The following is a 26536-nucleotide window of genomic DNA, read 5'->3' as shown; positions in this document are numbered from 1 at the left end:
AGGAAAAGAATTGCGCTAAGCAAAGAGGCTTTCACAAGGAGGAGGGAGTTGATGGCAGGGACTTTGAGTAAGGATATTAAGAAAAGACTCGTAAAAACTTTGATATGGAGCGTAGCTATGTACGGCACGGAAACATGGTCATTGAAGCAGGAGGATAGACGTAGATTGGAGGATTTTGAAATATGGGTTTGGAGAAGAATGGAGAAGGTGAAATGGATAGAGAAGAAAACAAATGAGGAAGTACCTGGTATGGTGGGCAAAGAGAGGGGTTTGTTCGGAGAAATCCTATTGAGGCAGGAAAAGTGGATGAAGGGCATATTGACTGGCCGTGGGATGTTGAAGACGGTAATAGAGGGGAGAATGTTAGGCAAACGAGGAAAGGGAAGGAACAGGTTAGGGATGTTGGACGGGAGGAAGGAAGTACTCAGAGATGAAGAGGGAGCTGATGTGGACTAGGTTGCTGGATTTTGTGTTTTGTTAGGAGTCAAAATATTTATTTGGTAGTTGTGTCCATCCAAAAACCTACCTTCACCGGTAGAATACCTAATTGATTGATTGATATGTACAGACACACACACACAACATATATATATTTCTATATATACATATATATATATATATATTTCTATATATATATATATATATGCGGGTCACAGTAGTCCAGGGGGTAGTTCGTTGGACTGCTGACCGGAGGGTCCCGGGTTCGATTCCCGGGCTAGGCACTCTGGGCACTTGCAGCTCCACCTGAGCTAAAGTGATTTTTCGGGTACCAGATCTTCCTGGGAAACCATAACGGAACAGGGAAAGGAACTGGCCCCCCTACCCTGATGTGTGAATTTCACACGCCGTATAGGGCTTAGTACTGGGTGATCTCTACCATCACCTACTAAACCGACCTTCGGGTTGATTACTGTTTTTATGGTTTATATATATATATATATATATATATATATATGGGAAATAATAATTCCAACGCAAATTCCAGCTTAGGACTACCCTAAAAATATTTTATATCATTATCCCACTCAATAACTGGAAAATTATGTATGTATGTATACAATTATGTATGTATAACTCTGTGTATTTATCAGAATGGGATATAGCAGAAAATTCACAAAGCGAAATTTGAAAATGGAATGAGGGGAACCCAAAAGTAACGGGAATTGGGGTACGGTGGGGAGCGATAATGGGGGAAACCTTTGTTCGACCGATAGTACGTCAGGCTCACGCCACCTACGTCAGTATGCCCAGCGCCTCCGCTATGGCTGGATCAGTCCATCCGTGAGAGCTGTTTCAGTACAAGAACTTTTCTCATTTCGCCAAAAGACGTGATGGCGGATTATCAAGAGCAACGCGCTGCAGTGAAATTTTGTTTCCTGTTGGGGAAATCGGCCGCGGAAACTATTGTAATGCTCAAGACTGCTTATGTGCCATAAGCAAAACCAGAGCCTACAAGTGGTTTACATGTTTTAAAAATTGTGAAATGTCAATCGAAGACCAACCCCATTCAGGCCGTCCTTCAGCATCAGGAACTGACGAAAACGTCGACTAAATCAATGCCCTCGTTCATGAAGACCGTCGTAGAACCATTGATCAACTCTTTGAGATATCTGGTGTGTGATGGAGTTCAATTCAGAATATTGTATCTGAAGATTTGGATATGAAAAGGGTTGCAGCCAAATTTGTCCCTCGCCATCTCACTCACCGCCTCATACTGCCCTCTCCGTGATGCAGTTTTTAACAAAAAACGGCATGACATCAATTGTCCAACCCCCTTACTCACCGGATTTAGCTCCCAGTGACTTCTTTTTGTTTCCCAGACTCAAAAAGGACATGAAAGGAAAGCGTTTTGACACTGTGGAGGAGGTAAAACAAAAATCGCCAGAAGGCCTAATGGTCATCCCGATAAATGAATTTCAAAAGTGTTTCAAACAGTAGAAGTATTGATCTTAAAAAGTATCTTAAATGTCAGATTAATGATTTCTTGATCAATAAGGTTGAACTTGCCTCTAATTTGTGCAGAATGGTAGATATGGTAAATTTATATTTCAGTGAAAAATGGTATGAGTTTTGAATTCCCTCCTTATCTTACCCAGTTGTTGATAAATGACCATTTACACTGGTACATAATTACCTCACTGTGATTAAATGGTAACTATTTGTATTTTGATTAATTTTTAACTTCCTATTGCAGGTATAGCACCTGGGAGCCAGAGGAAAACATTTTGGATGGCAGATTAATTGAAATGTTTGAGCAAGGGTAATTATGAAATGTTTTACTCTTTTGGTGCCTGTTTAGATTGAGCAGTAAATTATTATCAGATTGATTTTGAAATTTAGACGCATGTCTCTATATCATTTGAATTTTTATATATGTAACTTCAATCAGTGACTTAAATCAAAGAAAACCCTTTCCTTGAATTATCCATTAGTTCTTCCAAGCCGAGCATAAATTTTTCAGAATAAAAGTGTCTTTTAGAGGTAATTAGAAGCTTTCTACTTCCAAAGTCAAGTGACTGCAGTTATTGACAAATTTGCCAGTGTTTTTGGATTTATTCTATTAATTTCCATTTTTCTAGCCGTGTATCATAACTTCCCATACTTATAATAATTGTCCTATGGTAAATCAACATTTACCTTAGCATTTTTCACTCAATAAATTTAAACTTTTATATTAAGTTCATTTCATTCAGTGAATTTACATTTTTGGGAGCCTTTCACTGGAGTTATACTTTAATTTGTGTGTAGTTAGTTATCTGGCTAAGAAGCTGTATTAAATATTACCATTAGTGATAAAGTAAAAGCTTGATATGACCTTGTTGTGATTTCGTACATTGACAAGGCAAGTTAACATTTTTGAACATTTATTAATGCACCATTTAATTACATATTTTGATGCTATTTCCTGTGAATTGGGTTTGCACTTGATACGTTATCACAAACAGTTTCCGATTTGGTGAGGGGAGAAAATGCTCTGTGGGAATGTTACAGCAAGTTGAAAGATTAGCGTAGACGAAAATAGTACACCAGTTGAAAATTTAAGACATGTGTATGCTAATACTGGGTGTAAAGAATTCCAGGTTGTCCGCTGCCATTTGGGAAAATTGGAATTATTTTGAATATTACTCTATTACTTTGGATTAGTTTTTCAAAATGTTGGTAGAAAATAGGGAAAGGGCCAAATATTTGTAAAAGGACAGGAATTTCGCATTCAAATTGAAAATATGACTTGGGAATAAGGAAATATTGATAAGAACCAGGTCCCTCCCTAAGTTGTAAGATCAGTTTTGAGTTTACTATAGCCGAATGCGCAGGAAGTCCCCGGAAAGAAACTAACAAAATTCTGGACCGATATCTGTGATATTGAAACTCAGAGGGATGATTAAGTAATCAGATTTGAAACTTTCTGGGAGAAAGTTTTTGAAAAAGGATGAAATGTTTTTTGGAAGAAAATCTGGAATGGTGATGTAGAAACTGTGTGGTGGCCACATCCTTTGTTCCCTGGCCACTTTTTCATTAAGTACCCTTCTACGAGAGTTGCTATTTATACTTCAAGCCATGAAAACACTAAGGGCTTCAGGTGCCATCTGAAAGTTTGACTAAACAAGAAACTTTACATTTCCTCAATAAAAATTTAATATTTCAAGACCATGGTTTCGATGCTGTGCTTCATCATCAGGTAACATACATCAACATTTTTTCAACTTCTTTGCTTTGTCTGGCTCCAAGAGGGGAGTAAGGAGTGAACACAGATACCCCAGAAATCTATATACCACACGTCTAAACTTTACAAGCACCAATGGGGAAGAATTCCATTTCTTGGCCACATTTCACTCGGTATATAACAAATACTCTCCAAAAACAAAACCAAGACAGCGTTTTACAACACACATACTTTAAAAAACATAATAGGTTCACCCAAAGAAAAAATTGACATAATGCAACAAATTGGGGTTTATAAAGGCAATTGTGTGGACTGCAATGCCATCTATAGTGGGCAGATAGGGAGGACGTTCAATATTAGGATTAAAGAACACCATTCATGCTTCACATTGGAAGACAACAGATCTCGATTTGCCAAACACATCTGAGATAAAAATTACAGCAGACGTTCTTCACACTGAAATGAAAGGACGCAAGTTGAATGCTTTCAGGGGGTTGGAATTTTGGCAATCCCTTGAGTCTGACAGGTTTGAGGTGGTCAATGAAACATTATACCTCTCCCTTTCCCCCCTCCTAAAATTCTTGAAAGACTCCAATATCTTCCAGCACCAACCCCACCCCCACCAAGGTTCTGATGATCAGCGACCATCCCTTAATAAAGGTGAAGCCATTGTAGACAAACCCCCCCCCCCCCAATAAAATGCGGATCGAGATGGTGCGGGGGCTAACGTTCTGACTTCCCACCCAGAGGGCGCGGGTTCAAATCCCGGCGGTGTTGAATATTTACAGAGGTATCTCGATCCCTACTTGAGGTGCTTTGTGGAGGGCACTTTGAGTGAGTACGCCGTCCGTCGGATGGGACGTTAAACTGCGGACGCCTTTCGTAAAGAGTAGGCTAATGCCAACGCCGGGTTTCTCTCCACCCTCCATCCTTTCCTGTCCATCCCCTATGGTACAAATGACCTCAGCTGTCGGTTGCCTCCCCTCAATACTACTACTACTACTACCTAATAAAATTTTTTTTTCCGCCTCTATTTCTAAGAATGGTGGAGTGTTAGATTGTGTTCTTCATTTAATGATCATTTAATTAACATAAACTTTCACAAATTTGAGCCAGTAACCTTCCAATACACACCTTCCACCTCTCCAAGCCCACTAATTGGTTGCTGCACCCGCCCTCAACTTACACCCTCTCCTCTCCCTTACTCCCCCTACGTTACTCCCCTCTTGGAGCCAGACTATGTAAGTTGAAAAAATGTTGATGTATGTTACCTGATGATGATGCGCAGCATCGAAACCATGGTCATGAAATATTAAATTTTTATTGTGGAAGTGTAAAGTTTCTTTTTTACCATCATCATGAAGAAATTCCACAAAGTTAAACCCGAAACTGTTAGATTTAAATGAGCTTATTGATTTTTCTAGCATGTCTTTCGGTTTTTTTTTGAGCACTTGATAAATTAGTGAATGATGAAGATTCTCTATTCTTTCCTTAAAATTTATGGGATAGTCATCGTCAGCATCATTTTTTGAATCTGGTACAGTGCAATTTTCTTCTCTGCTAATGTAGTTTTACTTCTTGTGGAGAATAGTACATTATCAGGCATTAAACGGCTGAGTGAATTCATTCAATATTAGAAGATAGTTCATACAAATTATGTTCCTAATCATTCTGTCACACATTTAATTTTCAACTTAGTCGTCTGTGCCGCAGTTGATAAATTATAGTGAAAATAACTGTAAATGTTTGACAGCTGATGAAAAACCTGTAAAGACATGTGGAAAGGAATCATAATATCCTCTAAGCTGCTTCGTCCAGTTTCAAGTGAGGAGGTTGGTTTGGGGATGGAGGACAGAGAAAGTTTGGGAGGCAGGATGGAGAAAGTGGTGTGGGGAAAAGAGTTGAAACCTGCGGCATGAAGCCTCAGGGCACAAGCATGGCTCTGAATGCATCTCTTGGTATTGGAAGCTTTAGCTAGTATGCTGTTGATAGTTTTGACCTCTTCTTCAATTCTCCTTGCCCTCTCAGTTCCTCCTACATGCCAATAAAATCTGTGATCTGAGATGAAAATTGTGGTATGTCTGCATTTTTTTGGCCAAGTACTTGCCGCCTGAAATTAAGGTCAAAACATTAATTCTCCTCCGCCAATCGATGTTTCGATATTCCAACTCCATAACCAAGGTGTCTTGAGGTGTATAAAAATGTTTTTTAAAGGAGTGATCTAGTACCTCTTATTGCAAATGAAGTCCATTTATGCAGTTGGCAGGTTTTCTAGGTAACATATGTGTACGGTGTATTCTTGGAGAAATTTCTCCCTAATTAGCACACAAGTAGGTTATGGGCATTGCAAAAGGTTGACAAATTCCAAGAAACTGTGAGAAATGCCACGACAGTAACTTTTGACGGAGTCATCCGCTAATTGTGCATTGCAATGCTACAATTTCAGTGCAAAAATCATTCACATTAACCAGAATTCTAACCTGGATCCCTCAATGTCCGGCCGAGTGCTTCAAGTCAGTTATGCTACCAAGGAGTCCTCTTACACATTAGGGGCTTTTAAAGGGAAAAGATGTTGCATCAGTTAAGATCTTTAATGATTTGTTAATGGAAAAATCCTCCCATAGAAGGTGTTAATAGCACTCAGCCTTGTGGCATCCATCTTGAATTGATTCCAAAATAAGTTTAATTGGTCCCAAAATAACTATAAGTTGCATAAATGAGGATGATACAGATCACCTGAAATAATCATGTCTGTTGCAATATACGAGGGTCATCCGGAAAGTAGTACCCGTTCGTGCCGCATGAAGTGCTGACGACGCGAGTAGCCGCTGGACGAGGTCAGATAGCTTCAGTGGCTTGTCTGCCTTCTCTGAGCCAAGTTGCGTGACGCTAGCATTGCCTGTGTTGTTTCTGTGATTGTTTACAATGTTTAAAAAAATTGAGAACGCCGCCAGTTGTGAAGTGAGGGCAGTGATTAAATTCCTCAATGCAAGAAACGTTCGCCCATGTGATATTCATCGCCAATTAAAGGAGGTGTATGGAGACAATGTAATGGACGAGTCGTCTGTTCGGCGGTGGTGTCGCAACTTCAACATGGGGAGGGGGAACACACACGACGATGAGCGTTCGGGGAGACCGTCTGTCATTACAGACCAACTGGTGAGCTCAGTTGACGAATTCGTGAGGAACGATCGGCGCGTCACAATTGATGACATCTGTGAGCATTTTCCCAATGTTTCTCGAACAATTGTTCATGAAATTGTTAAACACCATCTGCATTATGCAAAAATTTGTGCAAGATGGGTCCCTCGCGTATCTCAATGAGCTGGCGGCGAAGGACTATGCAGCAGGAATACAGAAACTTGTCACACGTTATGACAAATGCCTTAATTTGCTTGGAGATTATGTTGAGAAGTAGTTTAAAGTATCCTCTTTCAAATAAAATTTTTTATGTTTGTTAATATTTACTTTTGTGTCTTTATTTCACGAACGGGTACTACTTTCCGGATGACCCTTGTAATAAAAAGAGATTAAGGCCATATTATATTTTTTTGGCAAATTTTATTTCTTGTGGTATATTTTATGCTGCTGTTAAGTAATTATTCATTAGGTATTTATTATTCAATCACAAATGCTATTTATAGTGTATATCATTTTGAAAAAAGCAGACTTTCAGTCAAAGAGAATTTGAGAAAGCAAATTAAAATGCTATCAGTGAAGGGAAGCAATTGCAGAAACCCTGGTGGGTGTCCTTAGTGACTGCCTTTCTCTCCTTTTTTAGCTGGTATTTAGACAACTAACCCTTCCACCAAGATGGTACTTCTGCACACATGCCTCCCAAGTTTTTGATGCCTACATAGCTTTTGGATTCAGTAGTAGTGACTGTATACTGAAACAGATAATTGAATCTTGGAAAAACATAGCAAACATACATTTACATTGTCCAAAACTAGACAAGTGTGGCAGAGTTCATAATTTTTAAAAATGGGACCGCTGCATTGTACAACAGATTCTATATTAAAGTAATAGAATCTTCAAAGTAACGGACAATAGCAATGATGAAAAGATAGGGTAGAGGATGGCTTTTTGGAATAAGCTAGAACACAAGTTACTTTCCATAAAGTTTGAACAGAAAAATTTGCAAAGAAAAGTCTTTTCGGTCTGAATTTGCACTGAAGGTGAAAATAAATGTAAATTGAAAATCAAGTTATACACTAGTACATAAAAACATAGCAATACTTAATAACTTTTGCGTAAAAATGAGAAGTGTGTATATGCATATGATTAGAAGTACTTACCCTATATCCCAGCCCATAGGATACACCGACACATAAGATTCACTGTGATTTTTCAAGTGAGAATTTTGCAAAAATGCTTGGATCAGACGGAAGAGGATCTGAGTATTTTGACGTTAACATTTAATATGAAGAAAATGTTATGTTAAAAATAAGGTGCTATAGCAAGACTCATTCATTGTAGAATCCCAGAAATGCATCATCATTGCTGCTAAATTATTTGTGCCGTCAATTTCACTGTGGTTTTCATTTTCCTCATACACAGCGACACTTACATGTATTGCACTGCTAAGTTCTGGTACACATGCACAGACTATTTCTTTCCATGAATCTCTCGCGCCATGATGTTGCTCCCAAAAAAAACATCTATAGATATTCCTGTCGTCAAATTTCTCACTTCAATTGAAATAATTTTTTGTTGTTATTGTAAGTCCATTTTTCCTGTGGTTTATTATTGAATTCTGAACATGTTCCTCAAGAAATTGTGCTTTGAGGAGCATATGAAGGTAAAGTTCTTTTGCTCTGCATTCACTAAATCAATCTCCTGCTTCCTCCATTCTCGTATCATCCTCTCTGGCCAAAACACCTCTCACCTGCCCTGTTTCCGGTTTCTAAAGCGTAATTCATGACTTTCAAGTTTAAAAGCAATGCTGTATTGCAATATTTTTATGACTCATTAGATCCCATGAGGTTATTCTAATATTACAATTTTATGTAAGGCTTAGTTTCTGTTATTATTATGTTATGAACATTTGCATGGAAATGTAACCATTTTCTATGCCTTTAGAACTCTAATTCTACTTGAGTTGAGTGCCTCCATGTGATTCCTGGTATATTGGGAGATCTACAAAGTATTAGCATAGGAGTGACATTCCCATTAGCACAATGCAAATGAGTTTCAAAGCAGGACCACATGTGAGATGTATCGGAACACACTGGGTTGTACACATCGTTTTATTTTGGAAACTTTTTTAGTACTATTGTCAAGGAAATATTTTGGTTAAGGTCTACCACTCACTACTGGCTGAAGTCACTGTTATTTTCGAAATTGTTATAAATACAGCCATCATAACTAGCTCCGGTGGTGGCGGAATAATGTTCTCACCTTCAACTCAGAGGTAATGGGTTTGATTCCCACCCTGGTGGGTTTTCCTTTGCCTAGAGTAGGGCTTGGGTCTTTGTAATTGTCTTTAATGTAATACATGTGTAGGGGTTAGGTGGAAGAAGGGACTATAATGTGTCCATCTCGCCCCAATCAAGTTGTTAAATAAATATTAATGGCTGATTAGGGTAAAAATACTAAATATTTAGTGGTTCTTCCGGTGAACCAGGTTGTGACTTAAAAGGGCTAAGTCACACCCATATATGTACTCTCAGCCCATAAGACGTATGTTGATTTTAGTGCTCATTTTGGAGTAAAAAGGTGCGTCTTATGGGTCGGTAAATGCAGTACATACTTTTTCATTGAGTTTTTGTTTTACGAAAATTCTGTGGAAAGATACATTGTTCCTTCAAATGGCATAATGGGTGTATACAATGCCCACTAAGGAGAGCCTAAAACCGTAAGGTACGTATATTGAGTGCATGTACTGTTTCCATGTATGCTTTTTCTATTTTATTAAGTATGTGCGTATGTCATGTAAAGTCATATTTAAGTGCTCATGAGTATGTATTTAGTTTTTTGTTTCTTTTATTTTTTGGTCACTCTATGCAGCTGCAGTTGCATAGAGTGGCTTTGACTGAGGTCCTGCTAGAATCCATCTCTTTGCATGGTTTTTGAAACTTGGGGTTTCTTTTGGAAATATAGGTTTTTCTCTTTCCAATTTTTCATTTGATTTAAGAGTAATTGAATAATTTTTCATATTATATTCCTTGGCTAGAATTTGGTTCCCCTCTGAATGCATTGCTTCTGAAAAATCATTGAATCTTCCCTGGGGCAAGTATCGAAATTGAATTTAGTCTTCCTGCATTTTAAGTGGTTCTCTGAATTTTAGCCTAAGTATGTCCTCTCGTTGGTTGAGATGTATCAAATGTTTTTGGATCATAATATCACCTGTGAACATTTTTTGCATTGAGGCTTTTTATTTATTGCATTTCGCTACTGTCTGCACGTCAGCAGTCAGCGTGAGCGTGACCCATCTGCCAGCAAGAGAGGCCCAAGGAGGAGGGAGAGCAGTCGATATTCAGTGAGTGTTTGGAACTTATACATGGTTTTGTGTTTGATGAATCACACATTTGGTGCCCTTTTTGTTGTTGCCTCTGGGTGTGTATTGGACTGCTTTTGCAAGTGTTTTTATGATGCCTGGTGATAGTGGAAGAATTTGAATGGGTTACTTTAAACTTCTATGGAAAGATGTTAACACTTTGAAATGCATTATCACTATAAAGTACACCTTCAAGTCATAATCTCATGGATTGGAAGCACGAGGAAAGATCTAATTAACCAGAATGCCTTCCTCTCTGCCTGGCAACATGGCAGTATCGTGGATCAATCTGTTTACCAGAAAAAGGCCTGCATAGACCTACTGTCAATTCCAAAAGCCTTTAATACCCAAGTTTGAGGTAATGGTGGTGGATGATGGCTCTTCAAATTTAATTTTGTTATAATTCAAAGTTTAGCCTCTTTCTGCCTTCATTAATGGGTTATTGAGCCAATTAAAAAAAATTTTCAATACTGATTGGCGGCATGAACAATAAAAAGAGCACAAGTTTCTGTACCGTAGACTTTATACCTAACTTTTGATCATTCAGTAACTAAAACAGTTTTGTTTACTCTCATCAAATTCATCACTCATATTTAGAACATTCATTCATTAATGAATGTTTATGTAAGATTTCAAAGCCCTTTGGATATTTAACAAGGTTCTGTTATTCTGTTTGCAAATACACTTTTTCTCTTGGCAATTGGCAGTCTGAGAAACTTGCAGGTCAGGCCATCATATTATTGTGTCCTCATTGCAATCTAAATTTTGCCAGTCTGAAATAGCACTGTGCATTTCACGACAATTGAGCTGCTTTTTGGTGCTAAAGATGGTTACCATCACCCCACCAGTTGGAACCAAACAAGCCTCAGTTGGAAATTTTCACCCTGTTCCCTGCACTTGCTGTTCTAATTGCAGTCATGGATAATGTGTTTCAGATCATTAAGATGCTGTTTTCTCTGCTGAGTCATTCGAAGACGAATCATGCACCACACTAATTGCCTTCCCTCATTTCCACAATACATGTGTAGTGTGCTTCAAGTCTACTTCAAAGATGACTCCAAGAAAAACATTTCCAGGGGAGAAATTTGAACGATATTGAGTTTGATTAAAATATACCTTTGTAAATGAAAATTTGCTAGCATATGCTCTGTTCTGTATTATCATGTAATGAGAATCAACTCAACTGATATAGTTTCTACCTCAAAGTCCTAAGGTTGAATCCCAGAATTGGCAGGTTTTTTCAGTGGTATCCCGATCCCTACTTGGGGTTCCGTGTGGAGAGCACTTTAAGTGGACAATACTGTCTAATATAAATAGCAGATTTAGGTGTGATGTGGTAGAACTGTTCCATAATAACAGAGATGAAGACTACGACAACTTTCCACTAAATAAAGATTTATTCACGACTAGTTTTGCTGCAATACATCATTTTCAAGTGAAGCTCTCACTGTATTGAGTCCAATATATATATATGTTAAATATAAGAGATGAGGAAACCAGGATGTCTCCACGTGCTGGAAGGAGTTAATCGAGTGAGAAAAACAAAAGCTCTGGTAAAAGTGGTGAGGTGGAGGTTGGGGGTTTGTGGATGGAGAGGGAAAGACAAAGGAATGCGAAGACTCAAGCTTAAGGATTTCAGATAATAGGAAAAGACCATCTCACCTCCGCTAACTGGACTAAGTAGAGTAGGGAGAGCTTAAGTGGAAAATGATGTAGTGCATCGAAACTGGTCGTGAATATATCTTTATGTAGTGGAAAATTGTTGTAGTCTTCATTTCTGTTATTACAATACTGTCTGTCAGAGGGGATGTTATACTCTGGACCCTTTGACTTATTTTGTTTAGAATAGGCTAGAGCCGCTGATGTCAGGTTTCTGTCAAGCCTTTCACCTTTCCATGAGCATCTTATCCCCACAAAATAACCCACATATCCCTAGTGGCCCAAATGATCTCAGGTGTTGGTTGTCTCCCTCATAATGCCAACTGACTCATAGTTTCTGAAACCTTTGAAGTTAGGTGTTCAGAGTCTGGGGCATAAAAACAGGCCCTTTTTTGTTGAAGTGGCAAATGAGTATTGAAGAAGAATTTTAGAAAAACTGTCTCAAAAATCCATCAGTGCAGGAAGAAACAGGTTACATTTTGATGGATAATAATGATGCATGGAGCCATTATCCACCTACATTACCTCAAATTCAAGTGTACAGCCTTTTGGGACCGACAATGCCTTTCGTCATTCAAAACAGGAAATTTCAGTTACCCAAATAATTCACCAGTTCACATAATGCCCATAGCACTATCTCCTCCTGTGTTATTCACTCGCAGAACTTCAATGGTATTGGGACTGCTGGGTGTTTGTTTTAACATCTCATGATGGTGTGGTGGCTAACATCCTGGCTTCTCACTGAGAGGGCCGGAGTTCAAATCCCAAAGATAGTAGATATTTTTCAGTGATATCACGATCCCTACTTGAGCAGCTTTGTGGAGAGCACAGTCTGTAAGATGGGATGTTAAACTGTGGATCCCTTGGCTCCTTTCGTTAAGAGTAGTCTATTGCCGACATTGGGATTCTCCACCCTTCATCCTTTCCCAACCATCCCCTAATGGTGCAGATAACCTTAGCTGTCAGTCGCCTCCCCTAAAACCGCTACTACTAAGATATGGAGGAACCAAGTTTGCTTCCCCTGGGTGCCCTCTGCTTCACTTTGGAAACCTAAACTTTGGAAAACACAGGTGGAGTAGAGAAGGAGCTGTTCCTCTACGGAGAATGCTTGAACTCCTCAAGCCTCATTGGACTTGATGTTACATAACTCACCTTACTCAACTTACCCTGACCAATCAAATCAGCCTTTGAGTTGGTGACCGTGGCTTATTTTACTATGGTAGATAAATTTGGATAACTTTATTTCAGAATTATTTCTTCACAAAATAAATTTTGGTATGCTTTTGTTTATATATGTCAGTTAACTTGTTTCTATGTATGCATTAGGATATTTGAAATGACTCTTTAACATTTAACTGGAGAAATAATTTATTTAATATTTAATTTATATCTTTTGTTTGACTTTCTTGAAATAATGTACATTCATCTGTGCTTGCAAAACAATCAGGAATTTCGATAAGAAATACTTTGTTCTTCCACATATATTTTATTAAACATGACGTAGGTTTCGACTTACCCGATGATGACTTTGTAAGTCGAAACCTAGGTTATGAATAATAAAATATATGTGGAAGAACAAAGTATTTCTTTTCGAAATGAATCGCTTCCACAAAGTGACGCCTCAAACCATTCTATTCGATCAGGAGTTAATGAGTGTAAAATGAATTACAGAAATAGTGTGCGTTGCAAATTTTAAGTTGTCCTTTAAGAAGTTGAAATTATTCTTCACTGCTACGGTAGGATTCTTCAGCTGCCACTACTGCCTCAACCAATGGCCAGGCATCTGAGGAAGGGGCAGATGATGTCGAGGAAGTTAGTGAAGATGTCATGTCAAGTGCCGCTGAGAATGAAACGGAGAGGGTGGCGTCTCCGTCGAACCTGGAAGACTCCCAGCAACGGAGGAATGTGGGTAAGCCGCCCGCATCAAGCCCTTCACCCCCGCCTGCTTCTGCACCCACATCATCATCTTCATCTTCCACCGCATCAAATCCACCTCCTGCTACTTCTTCATCATCCTGCACAGTGCCCGTGACTGTGGTCACTTCATCAGGCCCCCCGTCTTCTGTACCCACAAGTGCACCAGGTAAGTGCGTTGGTTGATGCTTCCTCATCTCTCATTCGCATCTTAAGCAATATTTATGGTTGACTGCTGACTGAATCAAGCCTGAGACTGGAAGGTGGGATGGTTGAGATGAGCAGCTCATGGCTTAATTTGCACTGCGGAAATAAGGCAAGTGAGAATGTTAAATGTAGGATTCCTTGTGTATCACTGCCAGGGATCTTTTATCTGTTTTATCTGTTAGCTGGAACCAGATGTACATCAATGTAATACCCTGCTGGCTGCTTTGGGGGATCATGGCATGGGGGCATCATCATCGAGCAATATTTGAGACATATTAATTAAACTTAAACACATTTTGGTAATTGTCAAATGCCGGAATAATAATGACTCCAGATTTTATATTTTGTAATCATGTTGCAAATTATAAAATAAAAAAAATGAAGAGTAGATTTGTGTTCTATATACATAAATCTCACTAATTTAGGCCTTGTTAATGTGGCCTGTGTACGGCCATGTAATGCAGCTGGTTTCTTATGTGGTCACCAGATGGCTGTACTATAATACTTGCCAAATTCCAAAGAAACTGCGGGAGATGCCGCAACAGTAACTTTTAACGGAGTCATCCGCTAATGTGCATTTCAATGCAACAATTTCAGAGTGTAAAAATCATTCACCTTGACTGGGATTCGAACCCAGATCCCTCAATATCCGGTCAAGTGCTTTAGCAGTGAGTTTAAGAGGACGCCTCGGTAGCTTAAGTGGCTAAAGCACTCGACCGGATATTGAGGGATCTGGGTTCGAATCCCAGTCAAGGCGAATGATTTTTACACTCTGAAATTGTTGCATAATACTTGCCAAAAAATGTATTTTCCTTGCAAGTTTCTCTGGACATGAATGAAAACCATATTTAAGTAATTCATCGTTTCCACAGGAAAATTGTAAATTATGACTTCCCCATGCCACATGAAGCAAATACTTGGCCTGTTTATCAAAATACTGCCCAAAATACGCTTGTTTGTGATAAATGCTCAGTTCTTACAGCGTGCTTTTGTAACTTGCGAAACAGATACCTAATTATTTTGAGTTCTTCTGGCAGTAAAATGGTACTAAAAATATGGCATCAAAAAAGTGTGGCACTGAAATGTAACACATAGTTTTGAACATAGTAGACAAAGTGAAGATACTAGAGAAGTTAGAAGCTTGGGTTCCCGTCACTAGTTTAGTTCGTAAGTTTGGTGTAGTGGCACAGACAGTGTCTGATCAAAAAAAAAAGAATAATAAAATCTAAGTGTTTGCTCTCAAGGTTGCTGTTTATACTGAAAATATTGACCAAAATCCTCAAAAAATACAAAGGGTAAGAAGATGAAAACCTGAAAGAAGCCGTCCTTTGGTGGTATATGCAGTAGCAATCGAGTGATGGAGGAATTTTGAGGAAGTTTGGCACAAAATTCAAGTTTCAGCACAAAAGCTGGTTAAATAATTATAATTAGAGAACTTCACTCGTAAGTAGTGGATTGTTGATGGTGGTTAAGGAGAAGAGACAATTTTGATGATCAAAGTGTGTCTGGTGTAGTCACGAGTGCTGATAGTGACATAGTTGGACCATTTAGGAAGAAATTACTTGCACTGATGGCTGCATATTTTTTAAAATTATGTCAAATGTCTAATTTAGATGAAATAGGCCTTCACTGGAGAGATTAATATGCAAGCTTTGCTTACATGGATTATAGTCCGCATCATGGCCGCCAGATTGCACCAGTTTGTATATTTATTGTCCAGACTACATACTGTCATAAATAAAAAAATATTATAGTTGAAATTCTAATTGATGAAATGTTTGCATCTCCTCACAAGAGGTGTGAGAATGCTGTTGAGATACTTGGTCAAGTGTGAGAGTCAATGACACTCACAGCCGTTTACCATTTACCGTTGTCCCTCGCTCCAGAAAATTGGTTGCATAAACTCAGTGAGTATCACAAAACACAGTCAAAAGAAGTTTCATCTACAATGATGGCTCTTTCTGGCTTGCAACTATGAAATTTTACTACTCATTGATTTACAGTAGATCTATCCACAGCGTCGTCATCATAAACAGCCTTTAAATGATGGAAAATCTCATTATGAGTCACTTTTTCGGCAGTTAAAAATTCAATAACAGCACACTATTAAACCCACGTCGACATAGCATTAGAACATGTCTCCATACTTCCTCTTCTCGAAATACACTGGATGAATGTAATCACCTCAAACCTGGGCATGCCTGTTTAGGAGAAATGTTAATTCCATATGCCACAAAGAAAGCTTCTGAAGGTCATTTTGTTTTGCTTTCTTCAAGTATGTGTGCATTAGTTTTCGGCCTATCCTCGTTTATTTGGTGACCATGGAAGAGTATACTGCCATGGATGTTGAGAGTGCAAGGCACAGGAAAGAAAAGAATAGGCATAGGATATGTGGGATAGAATGAAAGGACCAGAAGAAGGTGGAGTTGAATGTTTTATTCCAAAGCAGGTTTTTATTTATTGTAACGTTATGGTGGGGCTTAGGAATTTAACAGTCCAATGGTAGTAATAACTCCTCCAAAAAAGATAACTTTCCTGGTCGACTATTCTTAAAGTCCAGTCCTAGCTCCATGTGGATTTTTCCTCTATCACAGTGTGGAGAAATGCCTTTGTGGGAATCATTTTGCAGACATAGCCAAACGGATCATGCTGGAATTGAATCTGCGAAATATTGACCAGTTATAAATCATGCATGAAGCTAACAAAATTAAATTTTAGTGTAATAAATTTTTCCAAATAAAAAATTGTAGGATCACTATTAATTCAACAGCCCTCGTACTAGAGAAATTCAATTGCTATTCAAAAATATTTTCTACCATTGCAAAGGAATAAATGTGTGAATGGTGAAACAAATTTGCAGTAGCAGCGGTACAATAATGTATGCCTTGTCATGTCCACTTAGAGGGAAATCTTAGTGAAGTAGGTGTCCCTCAAGAGCCTTAACGTTGGAATCCATTTCATGTTTGGATGTTAAATAAGGAATGCAACAGACATTTCCGAGACCTCACATTCCTACCAATGGAAAGCATTATTCAATTGGGATGAAGAATAAATCAACTGCTGCCAAGTTCATCTATGGATCATTTTGGGATTCTTTATTTTGGCAACTATTCTTGGCTGCAATGTCTGAAGACACTTCGTGTACAGGAAAGAAATGAAGAATTTTGGATGAAATTGTCAATTATTATTATTATTATTATTATTGGTAAATTTTCCTTGTTTATATTTTGCAGTAACATCCAATGCCAAAGGAATGTCTCCAATTTCTCCTCAACATTCTCCGAGGAGCGACACAGGTGTGGAGGGCACAATAAGTGGCGCCACCAAGAGGAAGGCTGAGGTAATTGCGCACCTTTTTGCTTTTAGCACTTTTATTCTCCCTTGATGACGTATTATCTCATAGGAAACCACGTGAATTATTTATTATGTTATTTATTAGCATTATTTTATTTTTATCAAATTTCCATTTGTGTTCAGTGGTTTAAAGCATGCTAGTATAATTCTTAATGACAAATTTGATTTTGACTCATGTTCGTAAGCATGGTTGTTTTTGTGTTTAGAAGCTAGTTTACATCTCGTTGAGAATTTTAGTTTTTCATTTTTAACAATTTAATTAATTATGAATTTTTCGATTAAAAAAATTATGTTGGTGTATTGTTATGGGTGTTGTTTTTTGTCAGTTCAGCGTTTCCATCTCATTACAAGCATTTCTTTCCATTAATTTACTACATTTAGTTCATTCCTTTGGTAAAATTGAATACTAGAGTCTTCATTATTATTATTTAAGTTTGAAAACCTGTTTTGCACATTTTTAGTGTTTTCTCTTAGTATGTTTTTGGTTGTCAACACCATGTGCATTCAATATAATTGCCACTGAAGGTATTGATGCGTATTTTGGCAGTGGTGGCTAATTCTGGCATCAAATTTTCATCGTTAAAGAAAGAACAAGTACAAATATTCCTGCCATTAATAAATATTTGTATTTAATTTTGAAAATCATAAAAATACTATTGTTTATTTGAAAATCCAAATAAATTTTATACCGAGATAAAGCTAATATCTCATGAATTTTTAATTGCCAAATGGATTAAAAAAAAACTTTTCAAAATTCCATCCATACAAAACTATCAGCTGATTGTAGAAAATTTCTCCAACTGATCAAAGCATATGGTAACAGAGATTGTGGTTTTCTTTATAGTAAGTAAGTAAGTTATGATGGGGATCATTGAAAATGATGCTCTCATGCAAATCAACTCTTGTAATAGTTTAGGCATTGCAAAAGATAGTACTAGGAAGAATAGATGCCCTTCAGGGTGGTAACCAAGAATAGTTAAGGGCCAATAATCAGTTATGTAACCAAGAACCAAAAATATTTAAAAAAAATTTATATTTACTTAGAGAACAATGAAGTATTAAATTGAGAGCAAAGACTTAAAATATATATTAAGTTCTAGGAGATGATAAGATCCTTGAGAGGAATGTGGGATCTCATGGCATTATCAAAGGGAAATTTATGTGCAGTGAGTGGATATTGATGCTTGTTGGTGAAAAAGGAAGGGGCGGAGAGCCACATGTTAAAATGATATCCTAGGTGTGGCAAACCAGTGCCTAGAGCAAGGAATCGGTGAAAATGACTGGGGTGCTACAGATAAATGAAGGAGGGAATGCAAAGTTAAACAATTGAGTTGTGCATGCAAAGCAGGCAACTCCGAGCAGTGTGAGCATGCTAGAAATGTCCCTAAGTAATTTGATAATCGACCAATATCAGTCATAAACTATTATGTCTTGCTTAGCACTCTCTTTCCCAACTAACATTAATTTTGGAAGTGTTATTCCAGTACTGGAAGAAATGTCCCCTTCATAACTCTTCAAATCACCTACCCTTTCTGTTTCTTCAACTTTCTCAAATGTAAATGAGAAAGTTGGTGTACAATCAATTGATAATGTTATATATGATTTTAACAAATCAGTAAAACTCTAAGTTTAGAAAAGTTCATGTTATCCTGAATACGTGGGTCGTTCTATAAGTCCTTAGGAAAAAAATTAAAAAACAAATTATTTTGAGTAGGTTTTTTTAAATTTTGAGACTTTGAGAAATTTTTCCTTTTAACTTGTTACACTTTTTCCAGTATTTCTCCGATTTTTTCAAGCTCTCCAGGAAGTAGAATTACAGAAGGTCCTTAAAATACACATCTGGGTTGGCGATGACCTCCTCACTCAACGTGAAGCAGTCTAGTGAGATATGAGGGCGCTTACTTAATGCAAACTTTTCCAATATTATGAGTTGCCATCTCTTGGATTTTCTAAGGACTAGTTGAACGGTCCACTTATAATGTAACTCTGATATCATCCATTAAAAAAGATGACATTGGTGTGATGCCACTTTTCAGATAAAATTTTGGGAATGATAAACCAAATGCTTGCATTATCAATCCAAGAATTGTTTTGCATCAGCTCTCTGAGCCATCTTGTATGGTGCCTTCTCTTCATTTCCTCCTAGCTTCTTTTGCAGGAATTTTCCAATCCTTGCTTGTCTATTATCCTTGACCTTCCTCTGTGAAATTCTTCCCATTTAGGTTTCCTTCAGCAATGGACTTGTGTAAGCCATTGTGCCTTACATTATGCTTACATAGTGAATATTATTTCATCCACACTTTTCTTGTAAGGAGAGCTAAGTTTTATCAAATAGTGACAACTTTTTGTAAAGTTTTGTTTTTTCTTCAGTTTTGATTTTTTTAAATTGGTGGTTTATTGACACTAAATAATTACCTTGATGTGTGATTAAAGATTGTAAAATTTATAATATGTGATGATAATATACATTCATTCTTTAACCTTCTTACTTACAGAGTGTTTTATACTATTGAAGGAAATTTTGTTTGGCTACAAATTATGGGTGATAGTCTATAAAAACATTTTCTGAATTCTGCTGGCATAGTCAGAGAATTTCTTTTTCTGGCTCAATATAATGCAAGAATTATTTCAAAATTTTCGTCAGATATTCTTGAGGTTCAGCCTTACAGTTGTAATTCCCCAATTTTTGGCAGTATTTTTTTTAAAGTTGACATGAATGGGTGAGGTCGTGTGTTGTCTCATTGTTCTCAACAGAGGCTTGGATGTGATTTCAAACTAGGTGGTGAAATCATGTCACTAGTGTGTTCGACACTTAGTACATGAGAAAAAATGTGTGAGCTCATTGTGGACAAGGTTTTCAATGTCCTAGGTGCTCTAAGTTTGCTACTGTTCCTTGAATCAATAAATCTAATTCCACTTGTGTCGAACCTATCCGCCCAAAATGTGCACTCACAAGTTTAGCATGAATCATGCACTTAGTACAGTCTTTTATGATGGAATATTGGCATATGCTCAATTCTCTGCAGTTCTTGCTTCTTTAAAACTGGCTTATCTAAAAGCAGGCATTTTTATGGATAACTTGGAATACATTTTTTTAGTATCAAATCATCCTAATTAACAAATTTTTTTATTTTTTCATAAATGGTTGGACTTGTAATCCTGTGATTTGTTACAGATCAACAGGCAAATAATTTCATGTCTGTTTTAAAAGAGCTATAAATAATCTGTTCAGTTAACTGTGGAATAAGGTATTGATGTAGTCAAACTTTTAGAGTTGAAAAAACTCCCAAGGAGGGATGTGATCAAACTCATTTAAAAAATGTTTTTTTGAAACTTACCCTTATGCTGATGCAGAAGGTCTTTCGAATTCTTGCTATTACTGGAGCCACAAGTACTCATCATTGGCAGCTAAGATCCAGCTCTCGATGAACTTAATCCACTCAGGAGAGTTATAGAATTATGAACTACTTATTGCTATATTTAATAGCTGCAATATTCGATTTTATATCATTAGGTTTAAAGATGAAAGAGCAAGTAGTTAACTAAATCAATGTAATTTCAACCTTGGTTGCTGATGTTCCAATATTTTAATGTGTATTTGGTTTTCATGGGTTAAGTTTTCAAGTGACTAGGACTATAGGGATAGAGTTAATATTTAATTTTCAATTCTGGTTTCAACCCCCATGTTTTTCACATGGGACAAGAAGGAAGTTGTTGTTTCTTTAATTTGCCAACATTTTGAATTGTTGAAGTGGACTTTTGTTGAATTGTACAATAATCATATTAAATTGCGACATTCACTTATGAGGTGTACCATTAGAATGTTTGAACAAAGTTTCAAAAAAGTCCCTTCGTTTTATTGGGCCTTCTAAGACAACAACTTCTTTGACTCCTATGTTCAGCCATATCCATGCTTACACTATTTTTGGTCATTAGTAATCATCAATGATATTCCTAGTGCTCTTGTAGCCATAGTTTTTCATTATATCTTAGTGAGGCTTATCTATGAGATATTTCTTTGAAAGATCTTAATATTTCCTCACATCCACTCGGAAAGGTCCTCTCCAAGGAGTCAGGCAAGATAGGGGTCACCATTAGCACTTGCAGTAGCAGTGGCTCCAGTAAGGGCATAGCGAGTGGCCCTACATCTCCCAGTACATACTCACAGCAGCAGACGGCGCTCAAGATGCCGGCCACCACGCCGCCTCCCCTTGGCTCTCCCACCGGCCCGCATCGCCCACCTCCAGTGTCCAGTCCCCTTGGTTCCAAAGCGGGGACAACGCCTCAGCCTGCCGCCTCAACATTGACCGCCCAGCCACTTTCCCCCTCCCAGAGGCTCGGACCCCCGGCTGCAAAGATGCCAAAACTTTCGTTGGAGCACTCAAGCAGTGCGACTCAGGAAGGAAATCAAAGCAGAGCGGTGAGTTTTGAATTTAATTCCTTTCCTGGAAGGAATCCCCTAACCACCTGGCTATCTCAAACCACTAAGGCTCTTGGATAACCTAGTATTTTTTGGCAGGGTTAAGAGTACCAATGAAAGGGCTTTAGGTCATGGTAATGGGAATTTAGGGATTAATTATGGGTGGTAAACTTTAATTTGTGCCTGTCATGTTCTGTTTGTAGTCGAAAGGGGATCTGGAATTATTGATCATGGCATCTGTTCATGTAACTTAATGCCTATTTGTGTTGGATTCAGCTTCTAATGTGAACCCATATTTTCAAATTTATTGTTCATTTTATTTGGGGAAATCTTATCCGTTCTTCAATGATGCCCAACTCAGGAATGAAGGTATTTTAATTACTCCTTTCCTTTTATCTTTCAAAATTTGGAGTGAATTGGGCTTCTTCATCTGCTAGGGTTCATGAGTGAAGCTTTGATTGGCTGAATCCAATGTTGGCTGTTGTGGTCTAAAATGAGCAAATCGCTTCCAATAAAGTACAAAATTCATTATCAATTATGAAGCTGAGAGTATGATATGGTAATCAGGGCAAAAAATTAATTTGATCATAGTTTTGGTTAGTTTTGGCTGCTATATGCTATTTCTTAACCATTGTGAGAGGAAAATGGACCATAGTTTTCCAGGGTGTCCGCAGCTCTACCATGAAAATCCAGAAAAGATTGTTGAATGACCTAACTTGCCAAGATATATGAAAAAGTTGGTGAAATGCTCCATTTATTGTTAGAATCAGGAACAATACGTACCAATTTGGAATGGTGTGTGGGAAATGTTTTAGTTTTCATTGTAATGCATGTTTTGCAAGCACCATCGCATAGTCATGTACATAAAAGTGCTCAAGTCATGCTCTTTAGTAATACTACAATATGTGCTACTGGATAACTTTCTCTGGCTCAAGTTAAGCTGATTTGTGATCTTTTAATTAGGAATTAGCAGAAAAAATTTTGGTTTTTATTAAAGCAGTATGGTACTGTTCAAAAGGGTTGGAGCTGTTTATACTATTCACACACTCAGATGAGCCTAAAAATGAAAATGAAAAATGCCAATCTGCCCTCTCAAAATGAGCCTCTTTTCAGTGCTCATAGCTATTGAATAGAACAAAAAAATTAGATTTCTGCCAAGAGAATATAGGAATAAGACAAATGGCCTCTTTTGATCGATAATGGCGAAAACCTGCTCAATTGATAGATGTAGGTATCAAATGATTTGTATGATCAATTTTATACCGGAAACCTTTTGGCATGCTCCATGATTAACTTCAGCTCTGCTGTCTTGTCATGTCAAAAATTCTGTGTTATGCTTAACAGGTTATCCATACCTGTTTCATTGGTTATGTCAAAACTCAAACAGCATACCCTTAGAATGCTTTTAGTGTGGTTTTTATCATCATAGTTGCATCGCATTTAAATGAGTATTTAGTGGCTGCCAAATATATTCATTGCCAACGAAATATTCTAGCCTTCCAATGCAACAATTTCAGATTGTAAAATTCAGTTTTAAGCATGCTGGAGGACAGTAACAACTGTCCACTGCGGCATTGCAACTGAAATTTACAATAGAATTCCATCGTCCCTAATTTTCTTGTATGGTTGAGGTATGCACTTTGACCTCCTGCGAGATTTGAATAATAAATGCGTCAATTGTATCCTTCTGTTTTTATTGTTGGTGGCAGTATTTATTTTGATTTGTTTGACATAAAATGACGAAGTTTTGGGAGGCATCACGATGTGTGAAGTTACATGACCCACCGCTGGTATCTCCAGCTATCCTGCTGACCAAAAACTGACAAAATGTGAATAGTGGTTGTCCTGGATGATTGTTTCTGAATTGCCCATGCCACAAAAATCTGATTTTTTGCATTTGAATTGTATGCCAGGGGCTCTTCCTTTGGCTATCAGTCATGTGTGAAGTATTGTTGAAAATTAATGTTCCTATTTCAATCAAATACAAAAATTGTTTTGAGGCTGTATAATGTTTAGATTTGTGTAAAGCAAATGACATTAATTCAAGTCTCGTGCAATGGCTTTTTGAGAACATTATTCTTTCTTAAAAATCTCAGGCTCCAGTTCTTCAGAGGAGGTTTTCCGCATCTTCCGCGATAAGTTCTCACCCCAATGACACCTCAAACACTGGACGGAACTCTGCCCCCACTCTCCTGTCTCCCGGAGAAGGAGGGCCAAGTTCTCCCAACTCATGGGCTTCCTTGCCTCCTGGGGTACTGGCCCCAGTCACTGGCAATACGTCACAGCAAACGAGCGGCCAGCTGAGACAAATGCAAGTGTCACCGCCAGGATCTGGGAAAAAGTCAGGATCTATTTTTGTTGGTGAGTTGCCTTTTAATTTGAAAATTGTTATCATTTAAGATGTAAAGGCATGTTTGCATTGGAAATTTTTATTTAAAATAGAAAAGACTTAATTTAAGAGGCTACTTCCTTGAGATATTTTTCTCCGAGGTTAGAAAAAGGACTGAAACTCGATATAGAAATGTTGCTGGCACTCTGTTGTTACCTACCATAATGAGGCCCTCTTTTTTATGGGAAGTTTGAAAATTATTAGACTTTAGAATTCCATAGATATAATGACTTTACTAGTACTTGTTTTGCTACAATGCTGCATCTTGAGGTAAGTGCGACAGGTTATGCATTGTCATGACTTTATAGAGACAGATGATGAGGATGAGAGGGGAAATGGAGGATCTGGGTGTGTGGGGAGGTGAACGGTAAGAATGGAGTAAGGATATGAAATTTCAGACTGATACATTGGCAAATATATGTATATTTTTAATCTATTGGAATATTTATTTTACTGCTTTCTTTGGTAGTAAAGGTAACTACTGGTAAATATACCACCATTTTCTTTATTTTTATTGAAATATTGATTGTGCTCTGATATTTGATGGTATTTGCTATGTGCTTGTGATTACAATGGCCTATTTTAAAAAAATTCCATTAGAATCTTCATTGTGCTCCTGTCTCTGATGGTAGTTGCTAATTATTTCTATCTACCTTTCAGTATAAAGTGATTGTGAAGCCTCGCATCATTTTCTAAAGGTATACCAACTTTTGAAGGAATTGAAGAACCATTTAGTAATATATGATTATCTTTTGATACCAGGAATGTGCAGGGGTTGATACTGGTACCTAGGTACCAAAAAATATCTAGTATTCTTGGTACCCTTGCTGAGATACTGGTAGCTAGGATTCATACCTAAGGTGCTGACACCAAGATACCCCGTGTTCTTGTCCTTTGCACCACCACCACAGAATATAAACCTAATGTTGGAGAAGGTGAAGCCTACTTCACACTAAACCCTAACACAACTGAAATTCACTCACCAGGGTAATAAGGGGCCTATTCCTTTCCCTGTGCTTTCTGTGGTTTCCCAGAAATTTCTGGTCGGACCTGGACCTGATATCACCCTGGATTGAACCTGGGCCCTTCTGTTAGTGGCCCAACGCTCTACGCATGGGAAAACCCTGTTCTCTTCTACAAAAATCCTTGAGAATAATCTGATTAGATGCAAGCACCTAGACATAAGGTATTTTTTTACTCTGAATATGGATCACGGATCATCATTATATTCATGACGTTAATTAGGGTGTAACTTTGTTTTTCATAGTAGCTTACAATGAAACATTTGTATCTATGTATGAAATTTTTATTCCTTTAAAATTGAAATAAAATCCTCATAGTAATATTGAAGGTATAACATCTCTTCTCTATTTCCCTGCGAAGAAATTTCTGTCCGATTACATTGAATGAGATGGAATTTAATCAAATTTGAGTTTATTCCAAAAAAAAATGAAACCGACCAGGCCTGGCTTGAGAGTGGCTCTGCTCCTGCACAGAGGAGGCCATGGGTCCACTCTGACCTGATATCATCTGTTGAACAATATAGTAGGCCTATTGACATAGCGTGAGTCATGTCTTTGAGAAATAAATGAAGAGAGGTACTACCCTTTCAAATAAAATTGGCCTTTGAATAAAAATGTCGTGTAGGACTAGATGTGAATTGACTGTCAGTATTGGGTGTATGCCAAAACCAACTTGTTACGTTAGAACTTTGAATTCATTCACAGGATGCTATAATAAATCAGGTCAAAAATACTGGTACATTTTGTGATATATTTAGGCCGTGGATGTATTAAATAAAATTGAGAGGTATGCACAAGTGGAAAAGACTTAGGTTTATAACTTATATGCCTCTAAAATGTAAACTTGTTGTACTTGTGATACTCTTCGGGTCTCAAAGGATATTCTATTTATATATGCGGATATTAAAATTGGGCAGATGCATTAATCATAATTAAATGACTATGCTTGACACATACATTTATTTGTATTCTTTTGGCATTAGGTTGAACTCGTAATTCAATACTTCTTTTGCGGTACAAACCAAATAAAAACCATAAACACAGTAATCAACCCGAAGGTTGGTTTAGTAGATGATGTACTGGTACTGAAATCACCCAGTACTAAGCCCTATACGGCGTGTGAAAATTCACACATCAGGGTAGGGGGGCCAGTTCCTTTCCCTGTGCCGGTTATGGTTTCCCAGGAAGACTTGGTACCCGAAAAATCACTTTAGCTTGGGTGGAGCTGCAGGTGTCCAGAGTGCCTTGCCCGGGAATCGAACCCGGGACCCTCCGGTCTGCAGTCCAACGCTCTACCCACTGGACTACCGCGACCCACTACAAACCAAATATATATCACAATTTGATATATCTCGTAGAAAATTCCCCTTTATGAGGTAAAAACTGAGTTATTATTTGCTCCTGTGAA

At 37.7% G+C, this 26536-nt stretch overlaps 1 protein-coding gene across 4 annotated transcripts in view; it reads left to right on the top strand.

The window, feature by feature from the left end:
- Positions 1-26536, top strand: part of LOC139700505 (polycomb group protein Pc-like) — a 42437-nt gene that overhangs the window by 8313 nt on the left and 7588 nt on the right. For 2 of the 4 annotated variants that reach the window (XM_071599060.1, XM_071599061.1), the window contains exons 4-9: positions 2195-2260; positions 10076-10145; positions 13563-13905; positions 17177-17283; positions 21355-21717; positions 23814-24078. In XM_071599060.1, coding sequence (XP_071455161.1) covers positions 2195-2260; positions 10076-10145; positions 13563-13905; positions 17177-17283; positions 21355-21717; positions 23814-24078 — 1214 coding nt within the window. The remainder of the gene's footprint in view (positions 1-2194; positions 2261-10075; positions 10146-13562; positions 13906-17176; positions 17284-21354; positions 21718-23813; positions 24079-26536) is intronic. The other 2 variants (XM_071599062.1, XM_071599063.1) reach the window with 2 other exon arrangements.

The sequence above is a fragment of the Hetaerina americana genome, unplaced genomic scaffold, assembly GCF_022747635.1.
Source record: "Hetaerina americana unplaced genomic scaffold, ioHetAmer1.1.p SCAF_103, whole genome shotgun sequence".
Classification (NCBI taxonomy): Eukaryota; Metazoa; Arthropoda; class Insecta; order Odonata; family Calopterygidae; genus Hetaerina; species Hetaerina americana.
The sequence above is the reverse complement of the archived record's forward strand: the minus strand, read 5'-3'. Positions and strand labels throughout refer to the sequence as shown.